The 17,195-nt window shown below is 64.0% G+C and overlaps 1 protein-coding gene across 1 annotated transcript; it reads left to right on the forward strand.

Annotated features, from left to right (window-relative positions):
• Positions 1-1,766: 1,766 nt before the first annotated feature.
• DPYSL4 (dihydropyrimidinase like 4) lies at positions 1,767-16,028 on the forward strand. The gene is made up of 14 exons (XM_086681242.1): positions 1,767-1,931; positions 4,225-4,313; positions 4,784-4,968; positions 7,236-7,400; positions 7,980-8,041; positions 8,136-8,216; positions 9,641-9,709; positions 10,065-10,185; positions 11,053-11,209; positions 11,492-11,633; positions 12,311-12,481; positions 12,785-12,964; positions 14,631-14,796; positions 15,617-16,028. Exons 1-14 carry the CDS (start codon positions 1,893-1,895, stop codon positions 15,706-15,708), a joined length of 1,719 nt encoding a protein of 572 aa, XP_086537368.1. The 5' UTR covers positions 1,767-1,892; the 3' UTR covers positions 15,709-16,028.
• Positions 16,029-17,195: the final 1,167 nt, after the last annotated feature.

Consider the following 17,195-nt stretch of genomic DNA (forward strand, 5'->3'; position numbering starts at 1 on the left):
CCTGAAAAGTCACTCTCAGCAGGGCTTGGCAGAGTGACAGCATCGTCCTGTGACCCTGGGCGGGCTGAGTCCCTCCGCCTTGTCTTACCCCAAAGCCTTGAACTGGGGCTTAAGGGCGGTCAGGAGCAGCTCTCCTGGGGCGCATCGCCCCTCCCCGCCTTCCCCTCCGACCGTCCCCACTTGCCAGACGTTTCGGAGTCAGAGCCTCCGGCTGGGCGTAGGATCTACCACGGGGCTCGGAAATCTGGCTGGAGTGTCGACAGGCAGGGGTCTCTTCAGCGCGTGCCCCGCTGGGTGGGCGGGAGGTGGGAACTCTGGCTTCGCCCAGACGGAACGCGAGCCCTCGGGCCGGCTCGGCGCGTTCAGCACTCTCTGCGCGGACAGCGCCAGCCCCGCGCGCGGGCTCGGGGTCGGTTTGGGGTCGGTTTGGGGGCGGGGGCGGGGGGAGCCGGGCCGGTCGGCCGGGTCACGCGCCGCGCGCACACCCGCCGCAGGAGGCTCCGGGACCCGCGACCCCTCGCCCGCTCCCTCCATGGCCGCACGCCGGCCGCAGGAGCCCGCGGAGCCTCTGCCCGCGGGCCCGGGGACGCTGAGCTCAGGCAGCCCGCGGGCCCGGCCCAGGCTCGGCGGCGTTTTCCGCTGCGTGGAGGACGCCTTTGAGAACAAGACGCTGCAGCTGGACGCGTCGGGCGGTGGCCGTCGGAGCCCTCGGGCTGGAGAGCCGTACAGCGGGCCACCTGGCGACCCAGACGGACCCGGCGAGCCCCGCCGAGATGACCCGGAGGCCGCGGCAAGTCTCGGAGGGCCGCCCCGCTTGACCCAAAAGCAGGCAGTGAGAAGCCGCAGGGAGGGCAGGCCGCCGGGGCGTGGACCAGGGGCTGGTTCTCTTCCCAAACCCCCAGCCTCTCCGAGGGGACGTGAGGGCTCAGGGAGGGGCCTCCCTCTCCCTGACTGGCCGAGTCTGTCCCCGGGAAACTCGCTGTCCTGAACCCGCGCGCGTCGGGCCTCTTCTGCCTTGGTTCTGCTTCTCGGGTCTGTCAGGGGCTCTGGGTAGCTCTCTTTCTCTGCATGTCTCAGTCTCGCTCTGCCTTCCTATCTCTGTGCGTCCTTAACTTGTGCCCTTGTCCCCTTCCTCCTGTCCCCAAGCTTCACGCGGCCGGCCCGTGGAGCAGCCTTGCGGGAGGTATGTCCACCGCGGGGTCGCGGAGCCAGTACACCGCCCTGCGTCCCGATCCGGGCCTGGACCATAGGATGCGAAGGAGCCAGGCTTTGGGCAGAGGCGCCTTCCCGGAGGGAGTCCGGCTCCCGCAGCGCCCGGGCCTGGACTTGAGATTAGGATCAATCCCAGTGGCCTTGGGTGTGTCGGGTCACCAGGGAGCAGGCGGCGGGCCCTGGCAGGGCAGGGGCGAGGGCGGGGCCTGCAGGACTTAGCCTGACTTCACCCTCTTTCCGGGGGCCAAAATCCGCACACGCAGCGGCCAGGACTTGTCGCAGCCCTCTCCCCCTCCCCAGGCAGCGTGCGTCCGCGGGTCCGCGCGGCGCCGGGGGCGCAGAGGTCCCGCCTGTGGCCTTCGCCGGGGCCCGGGGCGGAGGGATTACTGAGCACGGCCGGGGTACTGTGGCCTCCGCCGGGACGGCTAGCGGGTGGGTACTGAGCACGGCTGGGGCGGGGCTTGAATGCAAAGGAGCAGCTGCGGGCCGGGGGCGGGGCGGGCCCGGGGGCGGGGCTCGGCACCGGAGCCGCGCGGCCCGGCGTGCTCGCACTCGGAAGCCCGGCGCCCCCGCGTACAGGCCCGGGCTCTGCGCGCCCCCGCCCGGGACCCCCAGGGCCGCTCCGCTTGAGCTAGGCCGCGCCGGCCGAGCGTGGGGGCCGCGCGGGCGGGAGGAGCAGGATGTCCTTCCAGGGCAAGAAGAACATCCCTCGGATCACGGTGAGCCCCGCTCCGGCGCCCCCTTCACCCCACGCCCCCTGCCCACCGCCGGGGCCGGACCGTCCCGGCTCCGCGCCCAGCTTGCTGCGCTCCGCGTCTAGCCCGCGCCGGTGCCCCCCTCCCGGCGCTGGTCCTTCCAGCGAGCGCCGCGCCGGACTCACAGGTCCCGGGCCCTCCTGTGCGCCAGGGAGGGCGCGGGGCCGGGAGAGGCCTGCTCCCCAAAGCGGGGAGGGGCCTCCTTCCCCGCGGCGGCCGCGCGCCGAGGCGGGGAGATCGGGTCTCGGCGTCCTCCCGGGACGCGCGGCCTTTTGTTGGCACCGCCGGCCGGGCCTCGGGTGCGTCCCCCGCGCGGCGCGGCTGGCTTGGCTCCGGACCGCGCCTCCGCCGCGCGGGGAGCTCTTTGTCCGAGACAAAGCGCCTCAGCCCCCGCGGCTCAGCCTGGAGCCCCTGGAGGCCCGAACCCCTCCACGGAGCCGGGGTTCGGAGACCCCAGGGGAGGCGAGCGCTCCCTCGTAGCCGCTGAGCGGGCACCCCGGCAGCCCCGGCCTTTGGGAGGGGAGACCCCCCAACAACCACAAGCGAGGGTGCGGGAGGTCAGACGGTTCACCCCGCGCTGCCAGCAAACAAAGCCGCCCCCTCCAGGCGGCCGGCCGGGAGCCGGCGGAGGGAGGGGGAGGGAGGCGCCCCGGCGCCAACTGGACCGTGGCAGGGGGCGCCCGCGAGGCTGAGACCCGACTCTGGAGTTGACCTCGGCAGGAGGGCGGTGGACTTGCGGATTCCCGTCCTGAGAGATACTCCGGGAGGAAGGAGCCCCTGTCCTTCCCGGACTGGAGGGGGTCTTGCCTCGTGACTGGCTCGGGGTCCAGCCCGATTCGGGAAGTCTGCCAGTGGCTTGCACGGGGTTGGGGTTTTGGGGGGGGGGGGGAGTCAGACACAAGATGGCTTGTTTAGGGGAACTTCCAGCCTCATCCTGGTGAGCACCTCATCCCAGCTGCATTTCCCTCTTGGTTCCAAACCCAGGAAGGTTCCCAAAGTGTGAGTTCAGGTGCCTGGAAAGGGGAGGGATGTAAAAGACCACAAGTAAGGTCTTCCTACCTGGGCGGGGCGGGGCGGGGCACACAGACGGCAAGTGTCCTCCTGCCTGGGGTGGGGGTGGGGGGGGGACACACAGACCACAAGTAAGGTATTCCTACCTGGGTGGGGGGTGGGGTGGGGCACGCAGACCACAGCTCTCTTCTGCCAAAGCCTTCGTCTTCCTGGTCAGGGTTTCCTTGGGCTTACTTGAGGATGGTCGGTCCACTGGGGGCTGCACTTGGCCCGTGGCCTGGCTCATCAGCTGTTTTGTAGACAGTGGGGGGTGGTTTTACGAATCAATACAATCCTGAGAAGTCAGTCCAAATGGAAATGAGGACGAGAGGAGGATCACGTAGTGAGGAAGGCCCACCCGAGACGGGTCATGTGCACCTCAGCGGGCTCTTGGGGTTCCTGCTAACTGCACTGCACAGCCTGGCTCCTGTGGCCTCGGCTGTTGGTGCGTGGAGAGCCACGCCTCCCTGTGAGGCACACTTGTCGTTCCTGCCGGGCCAGGTCAGAGGGGTGTTGAGGCTCAAACAGGGGAACAGGAGGAAAGGGCTGCCGAGCGGGGTGCTCGTCCACAGCCTTCTGTGTCTCTGCTCCTTTTCCACGTTTCTCCCCATCATTCTCCTGAGTCCGTGCCAAGTTCCGTGCATGCCACCCTACTTTCTGCCCCACTTTGCACCTTCCCCACCACTTGGCGGGGTTCCTAGAAGTGGGTTTATGGCTGCTGAGCACTGGGCCAGCCCCACCCGGTGCCACAGCTCCACGCTGTGCAGGTGACCCACCAGCTGGCCTCGCATCCTGGCACTTTGTCCACCCACGTGGGGTACCTCCAGGCAGCACCACGGCCTGTGGTCACCCTGATGTCTTCCTGGCCCTTCACCCCCATGGCCTCTCCATCAGCAGCTCCTGCCTCCCGAGTCCCAGCCTCTCTGGACTCTATCCCTCCTCGGCCCCTCAGCACCCCCAGACAGCCTAAGAGAGCACCAGGCAACACCCCCATTTCCATCACTGAACACCGCCCGTGAGCGACAGTGGCCTCCAGACCTCTCTGCCCCATTCGTGGGGGTGGGAGACAGTGCTGGCTTCCTCGCTCATTTCTACGTGTGCACATTGCATCCGAGTGTTCCAATCCTAATTCCAGAGGAAGAAGTTTTGGGGAGGATGTTGAATAGCTCAGTTTGGAGAAAACCTGTCTTTTGTTTGCTTCCAATAGAGCGACCGCCTTTTGATCAAAGGCGGGAAGATCGTGAATGATGACCAGTCCTTTTACGCTGATTTGTATGTGGAAGACGGTCTGATAAAGTAAGTTTCTGCCTCAAATATCTTCACAGATCACACGTGTGCACATTGATTGCACATTGTCCACAAGTTTACCTTTGGGTGAACTCCACCTAAATGTTTTGTTTTGTTTTCTTTTCTTTTCCAAAATCCCGTTCCCTGGAAAGAGCCCCAGCCCAGGCCTTTAGTGACAACAGAATCTTGTCAGTTAGTGGCAAGGTCTTGGGAAGCAGGACAGTGGCTCACACATGTATGTGTGTTATCACAGCTGTAGGATGATTCAGGGCTCGAGGTAGGTGCTTAATAAATACTTACTGACCACACCTGTCAGCGGCTCTAGTCCCTAGAGCAACACGTGGAACCCAGGTGGGCACCGCAGGGCAGTGCCCAGGGTGGGTCTTCTGTGTTGACTGTCTCAAGCCCACGGCTGGTATGTCATGCTCTCTGACGGTCTCCGGAGGCCAGACCAGTTAAGTAATCTTTGTTGCTTTCAGACAAATTGGAGAAAACCTCATTGTCCCTGGAGGCATCAAAACCATCGATGCCCATGGCCTGATGGTCCTGCCAGGCGGAGTGGACGTCCACACGAGGCTGCAGATGCCCGTCCTGGGCATGACGCCAGCGGACGACTTCTGCCAGGGGACCAAGGCCGCCCTAGCGGGAGGGACCACCATGATACGTGAGTGTCTCCCGCGTGCAAAGCATCCGTCCCAGGCTCCGCCGGCCAGGCTTCTGTGTTGCAGGAAGAGCCTTACAATAGAGCGATTTTTTGGTCTATTTCCCTTTATTACCTTTCAGTCTAAGAAAGCCCCGCGTATGCTTTTGTTCTCCCCGTTCACGTTGTGAGTCATCTTGCCTTGGCGAGCTCCGGCGTGCTCCTGGGATTTCCATGGGAGCAAATGGATGTGTGCCCAGGAATTTCTTATTTCCTGGGAAGCTGGCAGCCGGCCAAGGACTAGGTTTTCCAAACCAAAATGCCTTGCACGAGGGGAGGGGTCATGTCTGAAGCAGACACGTTTGCTCCTGAGCCTCTGAAACTCGGTTTGCACAAAGTTCCTGCCCATGTCGAGAAGGAGGCTACGTTTTCAGAAAAAACACGACAGGAATACTTACTGTTATCTGATCAACGGTCACCAGAGTTGCCCTTTCTTCAGTGCTGGCTCTGTGCCACCTGCAGCTTGTAAACCCTGGGAGCTCGGCAGACAAGCCCCGCCTACCTAACAGCTTGCAAGGCGGATTCACCTGCCCGAGGTGAACCTGACTGTGCTAAGCTCAGAGCCAGGACGAGACCCCAGCCCTTCTCTCATGGCCTTGAATGCCACCAGCTGGGCGGTGCCGAGTGCAGGCACCCTGCTGTGGTTAAGACCTGGTCTAACATGCCTGGTTGAACCCTGGCTTCATGTTCCAGCTGTTCGACTTCAGTAACTCACCTAACTTCTAGAAGCCACGCTTTGCTAACCTGTGAGGCGGGCGGGAGGGGAAGAGCCTCCTTAGACGGCTGTGGGGACTAAGGGCGTCAGTGCACAAGTTGTTCTGTTGTGCCTGGCACACGGTGCATGCTGTCAGTGCTGCCACCAGGAAGGCTGCCCTGAGGACTCTGGGCTGCTTCACAAGTTATGTTTAGCTATTGCCCAAACCACGGCTTCGTTTGGTTTACTCAGCCATGAAGCAAACACCAACAAGCCAACAATGGTCTTGTTTTTTAGTTTGAGGAGACTGGCCATTTTATTTTTTTATTTTATTTATTTATTTATATTTTTTTTTAAATTTTTTTTTTTTAACGTTTATTTATTTTTGGGACAGAGAGAGACAGAGCATGAACGGGGGAGGGGCAGAGAGAGGGAGACACAGAATCTGAAACAGGCTCCAGGCTCTGAGCTGTCAGCACAGAGCCCGACGCGGGGCTCGAACTCACGGACCGCGAGATCGTGACCTGGCTGAAGTCGGACGCTTAACCGACTGTGCCACCCAGGCGCCCCAAGACTGGCCATTTTAGATCACTGCTCATGCTCATCACTGGTGGCCCCGGCCAGCCAGGACACTTCGTGATTGTTACCTGCTCGTGCCAGTGCCCAGGCATCAGACAAGCCGTGAGGTGTCACTGTGAGGACAGAGAGATGCTGTGGCTTGAAGTAGCCTCTGGCTAACCGTCTTCCCCAGGCTGGAGCCATACAGGGACCACAGGGCAGGGTAGCACCCTCTCCCCCGGGGTCCTGGGCGTGAGATCTGACCTGTGGGGAGCATGGGAGACCCACATTGGGGGGGGGACCCACAGTCTGCTGGGGGAAGGCACAGCGTTTGCCAGTAACCCTTGGGTGGGTGTGCCTTCTTGTTGGCCACCCCTACTCTGAGCCCTTTCCCGGCACCCAGGGGAGACCGTGAGCAGTGTTTGGACCTTGGACCTGGGGTTGGGTGGGGGAAGTGATGGTGTAGTGGCCAAGTGCTCTCCTGGTTTCCCCAGGGGTGGGGTGGTGTTGTGTGTAGTCAGTGAGGTACAAGTAAGGGGAGCCAGCCCCGTGCTGCTGTTCCGGGCTGGCTGGCCGGGTTCAGCACCACGGACAGCACCACCACCTGCTTCTCCCCCCTCCACTGGCCCTCCAGGTGCGCTCACTCACGTAGACACCTGTGTTGGAGGTTAAGGCTCTGGACTGCCACCGGCGCTCCTTGGGGTGAACGTGTCCATCAGGGCGTGGGTGGCTTGAGTCTGGGCTTTCTCTCTGCTCAGAGAAGGCCAAGGGATATGAGGCAGAAGGTGCCTCTTTGGACAGAACCAATGAGCAGGTTCGTAGCAGCACCGGCCTCATGGAAGCGGCCCGTGGCCTCTCCACGGCTTTTTCAAAGGCACTTCCTGATCTCTTGGGAGCATGAAACCAGTCTCCCTTGGAGGCCAAGGTGGTTTCTGGTGACCAGAGTGGGGGCTCGGCTGACCGCACTGCCCCCCCACAGTGGACCACGTATTTCCCGACACGGGTGGGAGCCTGCTGGCAGCCTATGAGCAGTGGCGGGAGCGCGCGGACAGTGGAGCCTGCTGTGACTACTCCCTCCACGTGGATGTCCCCCGCTGGCATGAGAGCATCAGGGAGGAGCTGGAGGCCCTGGTCAAGGACAAAGGTAAGGGCATGTCCAGAGGCCGGCTGGGGTGGCTGGAGGGCGGGTAGGCATGGGGGTCCACGCTTCCCTGGTATTGGCTGGAAAGGGCCCCTACCCCCAGCCCCTGGCCAGGCTGGACTCTGCGTCTGTTTGACCCCAGGGTGGGGGGGTTGGGAGCTGGGGGGAAGAAGGACAAATTGGAAGGTCTGTTCTACTTGCAGAGGATCCAGAGCAGGAGGTCACCTGCCTCTGTGTCTGAGGGACGGGTCCTGTCACTGTCCTGAGCTGCAGCCCAGGCCCCTTGTCCCCGTCCTGGACGAAAGACAAGAACCACAAGTTTTCCCAGCGTCCTTTTAGGAAGGGAATACTTTCCAACCTGCAGTTCTCTGTGCTGTCTGCACTGAAAAGCCAGTCTGTGAACCAGGCTTAATTTCTTTTAATCAAAAGTCCTGAAGCAAAACCCACATCAGAGCTTCTTGGGGATTTGACACAAGTTAGTTTACGAGCAGGCCCGTGGGAGAGGAGATCAGGGAGCAGGGGAGGCTCCCGGGCGTCGGACCGACAGCGGCTGGGATCTGATCCCCCCTGCTTGTCCTCCAGGCGTGAACTCCTTCCTGGTCTTCATGGCATACAAGGACAGGTACCAGTGCACCGACGGCCAGGTGAGGGCAGGGGCTGAGAGGAGGGGACAGCGGGTGCTCCAGGCCGCTGGCAGGGTGCACACAGCCCCACACGCCTTGTGCGCTCTCTTCCCAGATGTACGAGATCTTCAGCATCATCCGGGACCTGGGTGCCCTGGCCCAAGTGCACGCAGAGAACGGGGACATCGTGGAAGAGGTGCCCGAAGGGCTTGCCCGCAGGATGGGCGGGGGCGGATGAGGGGCCGGGGTGGCTTCTGGACACTCACATGTGGGCACTTTGTCGCACAAACCCCCAGGGAGGGAACAGTGGATATATTCTGGTAGGCAGGCTGCCCTGGATCAGAGGTCAAGCAAGCAGGGAGTTGGGGGGTCTGGGGGCTTTTGTCCATAATAGAGATTCCTCCGTGATCATCACACTTCTTTTTTTTTTCCATTTTTTTAACATTTATTCATTTTTGAGGAGGGGGGAGGGGCCGAGAGAGGGAGACACAGAATCCAAAGCAGGCTCCAGGCTCTGAGCTGTCGGCACAGAGCCCGACGTGGGGCTGGAACCCACAGACCGTGAGATCATGACCTGAGCCAAAGTCGGACGCTTAACTGACTGAGCCCCCCAGGCGCCCCTGATCATCACACTTCTTATCAGAAGTTTCCCAGAACCAAAATGTTGCTTCCGGGGGGACCGAGACGGGCTTTCCTGGTGTCCTCTGCCCCTGTGGATCGAGGCCCCACAGAGAATTAATTGTTTCTTGTGGTCACTGAGCACAGGTCCTGGCCCCCACCTGCCCCTGTGCCTGGGCTGTGGGGTCGGCGCCCGCAGGTACAGATGCTGTGGGTGCCTGGGAGGTGCAGGGGCTCCTCACGGGGCAGCATGCCTCCCTGGCATCCCAGACACAGAGAAGCTTCCTGGTGGGTTGGGCTCTGCCTCATCCCCAGTTGAAAACAAAGTGGTGACACCTGGGGAGGGGCACGTGGGGTTCCCAGGTCCTCGTCCACCCACCCCGCCACGAGAGCGCCAGGTGCCATGTGTGGCCTCTCTGGTCCAAGGCCAGGCCGGGCTTCAGTTAGGAGAACGCCATGGGTCTGGCTCAGTATGCAGGCAGGTGGGCAGAACATGCCAGGGAGACCCCACCAGTGTGGGGAGTCGTGTTATTGGGTCCACGGGATTCTGCTTCTTGCCGGTTCTTCACGGTGACTCCCGGATCCACGTCTTCATTCACGCGAGAGGCACAGATCTTCAAGGGCGTGCCGGGGGAAGTGCATTCTGTCCACCCCTGACCACGGAGCCCCCAGTGTACTCCTGGATGCCCCCTGCCGGCGAACACAGTATGGCAGGCGGGGTGCCCTCTCCAAGCCCCAACCTCATCTGTAATGTAGGGAGCTGGGGTCACTCCTCTCCAGACCCACCCTACTCCTCTGTTCTGAGTTCTCTGTAGTTGGTGATTCGGGGGCCTGGAGGCCCGGAGCTCAGTGTAGGGGAGGAGAGCTCACATGAGCGTCAGGGGGGCAGGGCACATCTTGGGGGCGGGGTCTCCTGGGCTGCCTACATCACACCCAGACTGAGGCTCTGTGAGACTCTGGCTGTACCCGGGCCGGACTGTGATGTCCTGTCCGTGTTTTTAGGAGCAGAAGCGGTTGCTGGAGCTTGGCATCACCGGCCCCGAGGGCCACGTGCTCAGCCGCCCCGAGGAGGTAGGAGTTTGCCCGCTGAGCGCCGTCCCAGCCCTGACCGCATCCCAGACAGCCACTTCACGGGAGTGGACCTGACCCCGTGGGCGTCCAGGGCTGTGACTCGCTGGTCCTCCTCTGGCTCATGTCCCCCATCACCACCGGTGGCCCTTAACCCAAGGCCAAGAAGGCGGTGAGGTCAGGCTCTGGGAACCACCTGGGTCAACCTAGACCCTCCTGGGCACTGAACTGCAGGCTGGGGTCCTCAGTCACTCACGCTGCCCCCTCTGGGCCCAGGATCTGTGGGTGATGGTGGCCGTCCATGCCCACACCAGTCAGGAGGCCCCAGGGCCCGCTCAGTCTGAGCTCCCGTCCCCAGGTGGAGGCCGAGGCCGTGTACCGTGCCATCACCGTTGCCAAGCAGGCCAACTGCCCCCTGTACGTCACCAAAGTGATGAGCAAGGGTGCGGCCGACATGGTCGCCCAAGCCAAGCGCAGGGGTGAGTGCCGGGCCCTGGGCCCCAGACGCTTGAGGGCGGGGGCGGATCTCTCAGGGATCGGGGGTCACGTTCTCAGGACTGGGGGCCCAGCTGGCTGAACTGAGTCTCAGAGCAGGGCAGGCCTGATGGAGAAGCAGCAGCCACCCTGCCTGGCCTCTCGGCAGTGGGGCCTCGGGCGGGGGCTCCAGGGGTGAGTCCTGCGGGAGACGCAGGCGCCCCATGCCTGTACAGGTGGGGCCCGGCCTCCTGTCTCGTCGAGGTAGCAGCTGCTCACCAGGGGCCATGAAACAAGGGGCCCGTTGGTCCTGTGTGCACAGAAGTGACAGCTGTGTGTGCGTGTGTCATGTGTACACGTGTGTGCGTGTGTGTGTGTGCGTGGCGTGTGCGTGTGAGGGACAGCTGACCCTATGCCTGATGGGACCTCGCCCCCCCCGCCCCACGCTGGGAGCCCCACATCACTGTGTGCTGGGTGCCTCCGTGCCTCCAGGAGCTGGGGTGCACACACTGGGAGCCTGGGTGGCCTCTGCCCATAGAACGCCCCCAGTGGAGGAGGCGGTGGGGACACAGAAGAACGGGGGTCCTACGGGACAGCCCTCAGACCGGCAGGGGCGGGCAGAGTTGACCACGTTTCCTGCCCTCGGCCCAGCTGATTCCCCGGCAGGCCCGACCTCTGGCAGATGGTGTGAAGGGGAGGGTATGGAGGGGACCCCCACGGGGGAAGGTCCGGGTGTCCTGGAAGGTAGAGATGAGCCGTACAGGGTTTGGAAATCGAGGGGCGTAGCAAGAGCACAGCGCGAAGGGCCCTACCCTGCCCGGGTCCGGGGGGCACGCAGGCTGTGGGGGTGCCTCTCACGGGCCTCCCTGCAGGGGTGGTCGTGTTTGGGGAGCCCATCACCGCCAGCCTGGGCACCGACGGCTCGCACTACTGGAGCAAGAACTGGGCAAAGGCCGCGGCCTTCGTCACGTCCCCCCCCATCAACCCGGACCCCACCACCGCAGACCGCCTCACCTCCCTGCTGTCCAGGTGAGAAGCCCCTCCGGGCGCCCCGCCACGACCTCAGCCCCAGCAGCCCTGGGCTTCTGCACGAGCCGCGGGCCGGGACCCCCCCGGGCAGAGAACCCACGCCGATCCGTCCTGGCGCTCCCGTCCCCGTGCTGAGCCACCGGCCGTGCCCAGCGCTGCTCCGGGACAGCCTCCGGCCCCCGTGGGCTGTGCTGGCCGGGCAGGGGGGGCGAAGCCGGCTGGCCTTGGCCGGCTCAGGAAAATCAGGCCGCGGTGGGTTCCCCTGACCCCCCCTTTTCTCAGCGGGGACCTCCAGGTGACCGGCAGTGCCCACTGCACCTTCACCACCGCCCAGAAGGCCGTTGGCAAGGACAACTTCACGCTCATCCCCGAGGGCACCAACGGCATCGAGGAGCGGATGTCTGTGGTCTGGGAGAAGTGTGTGGTGCGTGCGGACTGGGGGTCTTGGGCCATCCCCCCCTACCGGTCCCTCAGAACAGAAAGCCACTTACCCGGTAAACACACCGCCTGGAACACAGGTCGGGGTGTGTTGTGTCCCCAGGGCATCACGCCCCCAGCCCTGCCATCCAGGGCTCCCCAGACGTTCAGTTCTGGTACCCCTGGAGGAGACTCCCGCCGCTGTGGGGCGACCAGGTCACCTGCAGAATGCATCTGGGAGAGCCGGGTCGCTATTTGTGATGGGATTATGCCCAGTCTCCCCCAAAGGCCTGACGTTTCCTCACACTGCCTGCACCCCCGCACTCCCGCCCTGAGCTCCTCCCCCCGCAGAGGCCCGGACACCAGCCCCCTCTCGTCCCCCTTCTTCCCGAGGCCTGGCCACCCCGGGGGACTGTCATGTCCTCCAGGGGAGATAGACGTCAGCAAAACCTGGCCGCTGATTGCCTCACAGGGTGAGCACGGTGCTGGTGTGCAGGGCCCAACAGGGACGCGTGGGTTTGCGACAGCGGGGCCCTCCGATGCCCTGGGAGCGTGGTTCTGATGCCGCCTGCTGCCTGGGGACAGGGGCCGCCGTCCACACAAAGGCCGCGAGACCAGACCCCCGAGGGCTGTTCGGACAAGCACCCCCCCCTCCCATCTCACCTTGGCCCTCTTGTTTCCCAGGCCTCAGGGAAGATGGATGAGAATGAGTTTGTCGCTGTGACCAGTACAAACGCAGCCAAAATCTTCAACATTTACCCGAGAAAGGGGCGTGTGGCTGTGGGCTCTGACGCCGACCTGGTTATTTGGAACCCCAGGGCCACAAAAATCATCTCTGCCAAGAGCCACAACCTGGTAAGAGAAGCCTGAGTCCCTGGGTCAGCGTCAGGGTCAAGGCTGGGGTAGCCCCAGGGACCTGCACCACCTACCTGCCCTGCCTTGCGGGAGACTCAACCCTGTTACAGGCTCATCCGCAGGCCCTTCCTCCCGAGACACGCGTTTTAGAAACTGGCACGGCCCGTTGTGGCCAGCTCCATCCGAGTTCGGCCCAGCGGGGGTGACCGGTTCTCACAGGTCCTACAACAGGGGCCCTAGGGCTCCGAGGGTGCCGGTCAGCCCGCAGGGGGGTGAGGCCGGCCCTCCACCCTGTCTCCCCAGAACGTGGAGTACAACATTTTTGAAGGCCTCGAGTGCCGAGGGGCCCCCACGGTGGTCGTGAGTCAGGGCAGGGTGGTGATGGAGGACGGGAACATGTTCGTCACCCCCGGGGCCGGCCGCTTCATCCCTCGGAAGACGTTTCCCGACTTCGTCTACAAGAGGATAAAGGCACGCAACCGGGTAAGGCCGGAGCCGGCTGGGGCGGGGGGCGGGGGGGATGGCTCGGACTTCTCCGACCTTGTCCACCTCCACGAGGTTTCTCCTCCTGGTCAGCCCGGCCCGGCGGAAGTAAGTGGGACCAGCGCCTGCTTGGGGAGTCGGTTCTTAGTAGTGGCTTTATGTACTTTTGTTTTTTTTTAAATCTTTATTTATCTTGAGGGGGAGGGAGGAGGAGCAGAGAGAGAGGGAGACACAGAATCCGAAGCAGGCTCCAGGCTCCGAGCTGTCAGCACAGAGCCTGACCCGGGGCTCGAACCCATGAACCGCGAGATCATGACCTGAGCCTAAACCAAGAGTCGGATGCTTAACAGGCTGAGCCCCCTCTGGCGCCCCTCCATGCACACTTTTATTACCCAAGTGGCACAACAAAAGTCAGTGGTGGCCGCCTCTCTGAGTGAGCGCCCTAGACCGTGCGGGGGCACCGTGGGAGCCCCCCCACCCCGCCGGCCGTGCGTGGACGCGCGTTCACAAACAAGCAGGGGCCTGTAGGCTTTACGGCAGCTTTATGAACCGGGGATTTGGGAGTACTTTCCACATCTTTCCTTCCTTCCCGCAACCCTTGGCTGAGCTGCCCCCTGCGTCTGACCGGCCCCCCGGCACGCGTAGCCGGCTCGCGCACACACACGCACACGTGTACACAAAATTACTGCACACACAGGTCTGCTTTATCCAGCTTTCTAGAAGGACGTTGTCTGAGCTCAGAGCAAGGAGGGCCGGCTTCCAGGGTGGGCCGGGGGCCGGGGTGGTGGTCTCCTCTGGGGGGGAAGGAGAGTGGAATCTGCTCTAACTCCCGGAGATGCCGCTGTCTCAGGGCGTGAGGGCCACACAGCTGCTCACCGAGGTGGGGCCTGGAGAACGCGGCCCAGCCGGCCCAGGTGCAGAGCCCAGGCCGGAAGTCCAGGCATCCCCCCTCCGCCTCCCGCCCAGAGGGGTGGGGGTCCGCTGCTGGGCTCCTGCAGACCCTGCCCCCACACGCAGCCCAGGCAGGGAGAGGTGGCTCCCGGTCCCTCCCCCTGGGTGCTGGAGGCGGGGTGTGGACTCAGACCCAAGCCGTCGGACTCGAAGCCCCACACTTGCCCCCCCGCACCCTGTGGTGACCCCCTGGGACTGGCAGCAGTCACGAGTCTGAGCCTGAACCCCAGGGAGGCACCAGCAGGAAACAGCACACAGGAGGGTTTTGCTTCGTTCACGGACCGTTCCATCATGGTGGCTACTGGGGAAATGTCTCTGGCTTTGGGGCCGTTTTCAGGGAGGACGGGACCCAGGGCTTCCTCGGGGCTGGGGTGGGGGCTCTGCTGGGGCCACGAATGAAGCCTACTGATGAGGCAGTGGCCACGGGGGCCGGCTTCCCCTTCCTTAAAGAGGCCACGTCCTCAGGGCTGCCCTTGTCTGAGCGTGTCCTCTAGCCTCAGGGGAAGAGGGGCCGTGTGCACAGGTGTGAGCAGGGAGGGACGTGCACACTGTGTAGGGGGGAGCGGGGAGGGAGGGGTGCGTTCGAGGTTGCGGGTGGTCGCGGGAGGAACCCCTCCCTTGGCTGGGAGCCCTGGGGTTCCAGAGCCTGGCAGAGGGGGGCCGTGGAGCGGAGCAGGCTCGGTCCCCCTGACGCCCAGCCCCCTCGGCCCCACAGCTGGCGGAGATCCACGGCGTGCCCCGAGGCCTGTACGACGGGCCTGTCCACGAGGTGATGGTGCCTGCCAAACCGGGGGGCGGTGCCCAGGCCCGCGCATCCTGCCCAGGGAAGATCTCGGTCCCACCGGTGCGCAACCTGCACCAGTCGGGGTTCAGCCTGTCTGGTGAGTGGAGCTGGGGTGGGGGCTCCGCTGGAGCATCCCGAGGGTCAGGAAGCGCCCCCGGGGTGGGCACCAGCACCCAGCCTGTGGCGGGGTGAGTTCAGCAAGGCCGCAGACCACCCACAACCGCCCGCAGATGGGGAGTGTGGGGATGGGGGTGCAGGACATGCTACCCCCACCCTCCAGGGGCCAGTGGGGAGGCCCTCCCGCTCCAGCGTCTGCCCCAATTTGGCCGCGGTGACCCCTACTTGGATCATTCGCGCTGTGGAGAGGGCTCAGTGACGGGATGGGCACACGATGCCTGTGCCAGGTGCCGTGTGGGGTCCGGCCCCTCCAGCCCGGGAGTTCCATGTCAGGCACATGAGGAAGGGCTCTGTGAGCACATGGGGACACACAGGGACACCGTGGAGGGCTCCGGGGGCCCAGGGTGCAGGCTGCCCCTTGGGCCTCTGGTCAGGATCCTGGCTGTGCTGTGACAGATCCCTGCAGATGCACTGGGCCCGGGTCCTACCTCTTCCCACCCCTGATGTCCCCGCCTGTCCTCCCTCTCACTGGCGGCAGAGTCCCTGCTGGCCTCCTGGGGTCATCATAAAAGCTAGGGGCAGGCTTCTCTTGTGGGGCCCAGGTGGGACGAGGAGGCCTGGCCGCCCCACCTCACTTCCCGCGCACCCGCGGCCTCGGTGTGGGAGCCTCTGCATGGTCTGCTCGTCCGTGCGCCAGGCTGTCCGCGGTGTGGGTGCGCGGGGGCTCCGCAGCCACGGCCCCAGTTACGGGTGCAGCCAGCGCGTCCGTGCCCCTGCCCTCAGGCCCACCCGTTCTGCAGGGTCTCAGGCGGACGACCACATTGCGCGACGCACGGCTCAGAAGATCATGGCGCCCCCTGGCGGACGTTCCAACATCACCTCGCTGTCCTAGGCGTCCGCGTGGGACCCGGCGAGCCAGTGCTGTCCCACCCACGGGGCGGCGGCTGGCCGGGGCTGCTCACCTCACATAGCTCTCCCTTTGTCAGACTTACCTGAAAGGTGCTTGGCCTCACCTTCCCCACCCCCCACCCCCCAAGAAACTACCCTTTTGGGGTCCCAGGTCCTGTACGAGGAGCCTGTGCAAGGAAAGGGCTGAATCTGGGGGGTTTCACTGCCAGGTTGAAGAGGCTGGATGTGATGGCGGAGTCAGCTCAGGTGGCCCCGAAGGATAGCTGGGTGCTTCACAAAGGCAGAGCTGCCGCCCCACCAGGACCACGGGAACCACGGGGGCCCCGCCGCAAGGCTGGGGCGTCGGCTCCCGTCCCGTTATGAATCACTGCCCCACGGAGCCCCAGGCCTCCCCTCTGCTCCTGGGGGTGAAGGTGCAGCCTGCCCCCCCTTCCCTGTCCGCCTCGGTATGGGGGGGGGGGAGCGCCCGCGAGCTGAGCCCCCTGCCCCAGAGCTGCTGTGATTTCAGGGACCCATCAGGAACTTCGCAAAGGGCAGCCTCGTTCGTACGTTGCCGAGGACCAAACTTCCGCTCTTGTAGTAGCCCGAGTCCAGGGGAATTTTAGGATCCTTTAGCTGAGATGCTCTCCTTTTACGACCAAGTGTGCGGTCTGGTAGTTGATTAGCGCAGCACATCGTGCACCAAGGACAGCTGTAGCCAGGAACCTGCATGCCACCCACAGCCCGAGCGGCCGCCTCTGCCCCGCGCGGACGGGAATGGGGTCTATTAAAGGCGTCTGGGTTAGAAGCTGCTGGCGTGTGGAGCCCCGACTTCTCTGACCCCGCACCACGTCCCCACCGGCAGTTCGTGTGCGGGGCACTCGAGAACATTCGTGCTGGCTGCACGGACGGCCAGCCACCCCTAAGGATGGCTCTGCTCGGCCTCTGGGTGGAGACGGGGCAGGGCTGGCTCTTCCTCTCAAGGGAAGGGGCCCGGGAACCGTGGCCGCACCCAGGCCTGCAGCTCAGACACGGCCAGAAGATGCTGGTGTGGCCCGTGGCCAGATGCACGGAGCGAGAGAGTTGGGCTGGATGACCTCCACCACATTCCGACCAGACGGGCCAAGAAGGTGGTGCAGCCCCAGCCTGAGGCCTGTGTCCCCTAGGCCCTGCCCCCTCAAGACAGAGCAAACCAGGGCTTTGACTCAGGAGGCACTGATGGCCTGGCCTCACTGCTTTCATAGAAATCGTGCTGCTTCTCTGCCCCAGGTGTGGAATGTCCCCGAAGGGTGTAGTTGCTCTAAGAGCAGGGTGTTCATGGTCAGGGGGACAACAAGCTGCACCGGTCGGGGACAGTCCCTTCCACCCTGCGCCTGCAGCGCCCATTCCTGGTGGTGACCAGGGAGCTTTTCCAGCCGTGCCCTCTGGGGGAGCACAGCCCCAGCCTGGAATCTGGGCTTCCTGTGGGGCTGCCCCCAGGAGAAGGCCCGA

Source organism: Puma concolor, chromosome D2 (assembly GCF_028749965.1).
Source record: "Puma concolor isolate L17-30 chromosome D2, mPumCon1.1.hap2, whole genome shotgun sequence".
NCBI lineage: Eukaryota > Metazoa > Chordata > Mammalia > Carnivora > Felidae > Puma > Puma concolor.

Coding starts and splice junctions, on each gene's coding strand:
- DPYSL4 (XM_086681242.1), top strand. CDS start 1,893: ATGTCCTTCCAGGGCAAGAAGAACATCCCTCGGATCACG. Junction 1,932..4,224: donor AGAACATCCCTCGGATCACG/GTGAGCCCCGCT, acceptor TGCTTCCAATAG/AGCGACCGCCTTTTGATCAA. Junction 8,042..8,135: donor ACCAGTGCACCGACGGCCAG/GTGAGGGCAGGG, acceptor CTCTCTTCCCAG/ATGTACGAGATCTTCAGCAT.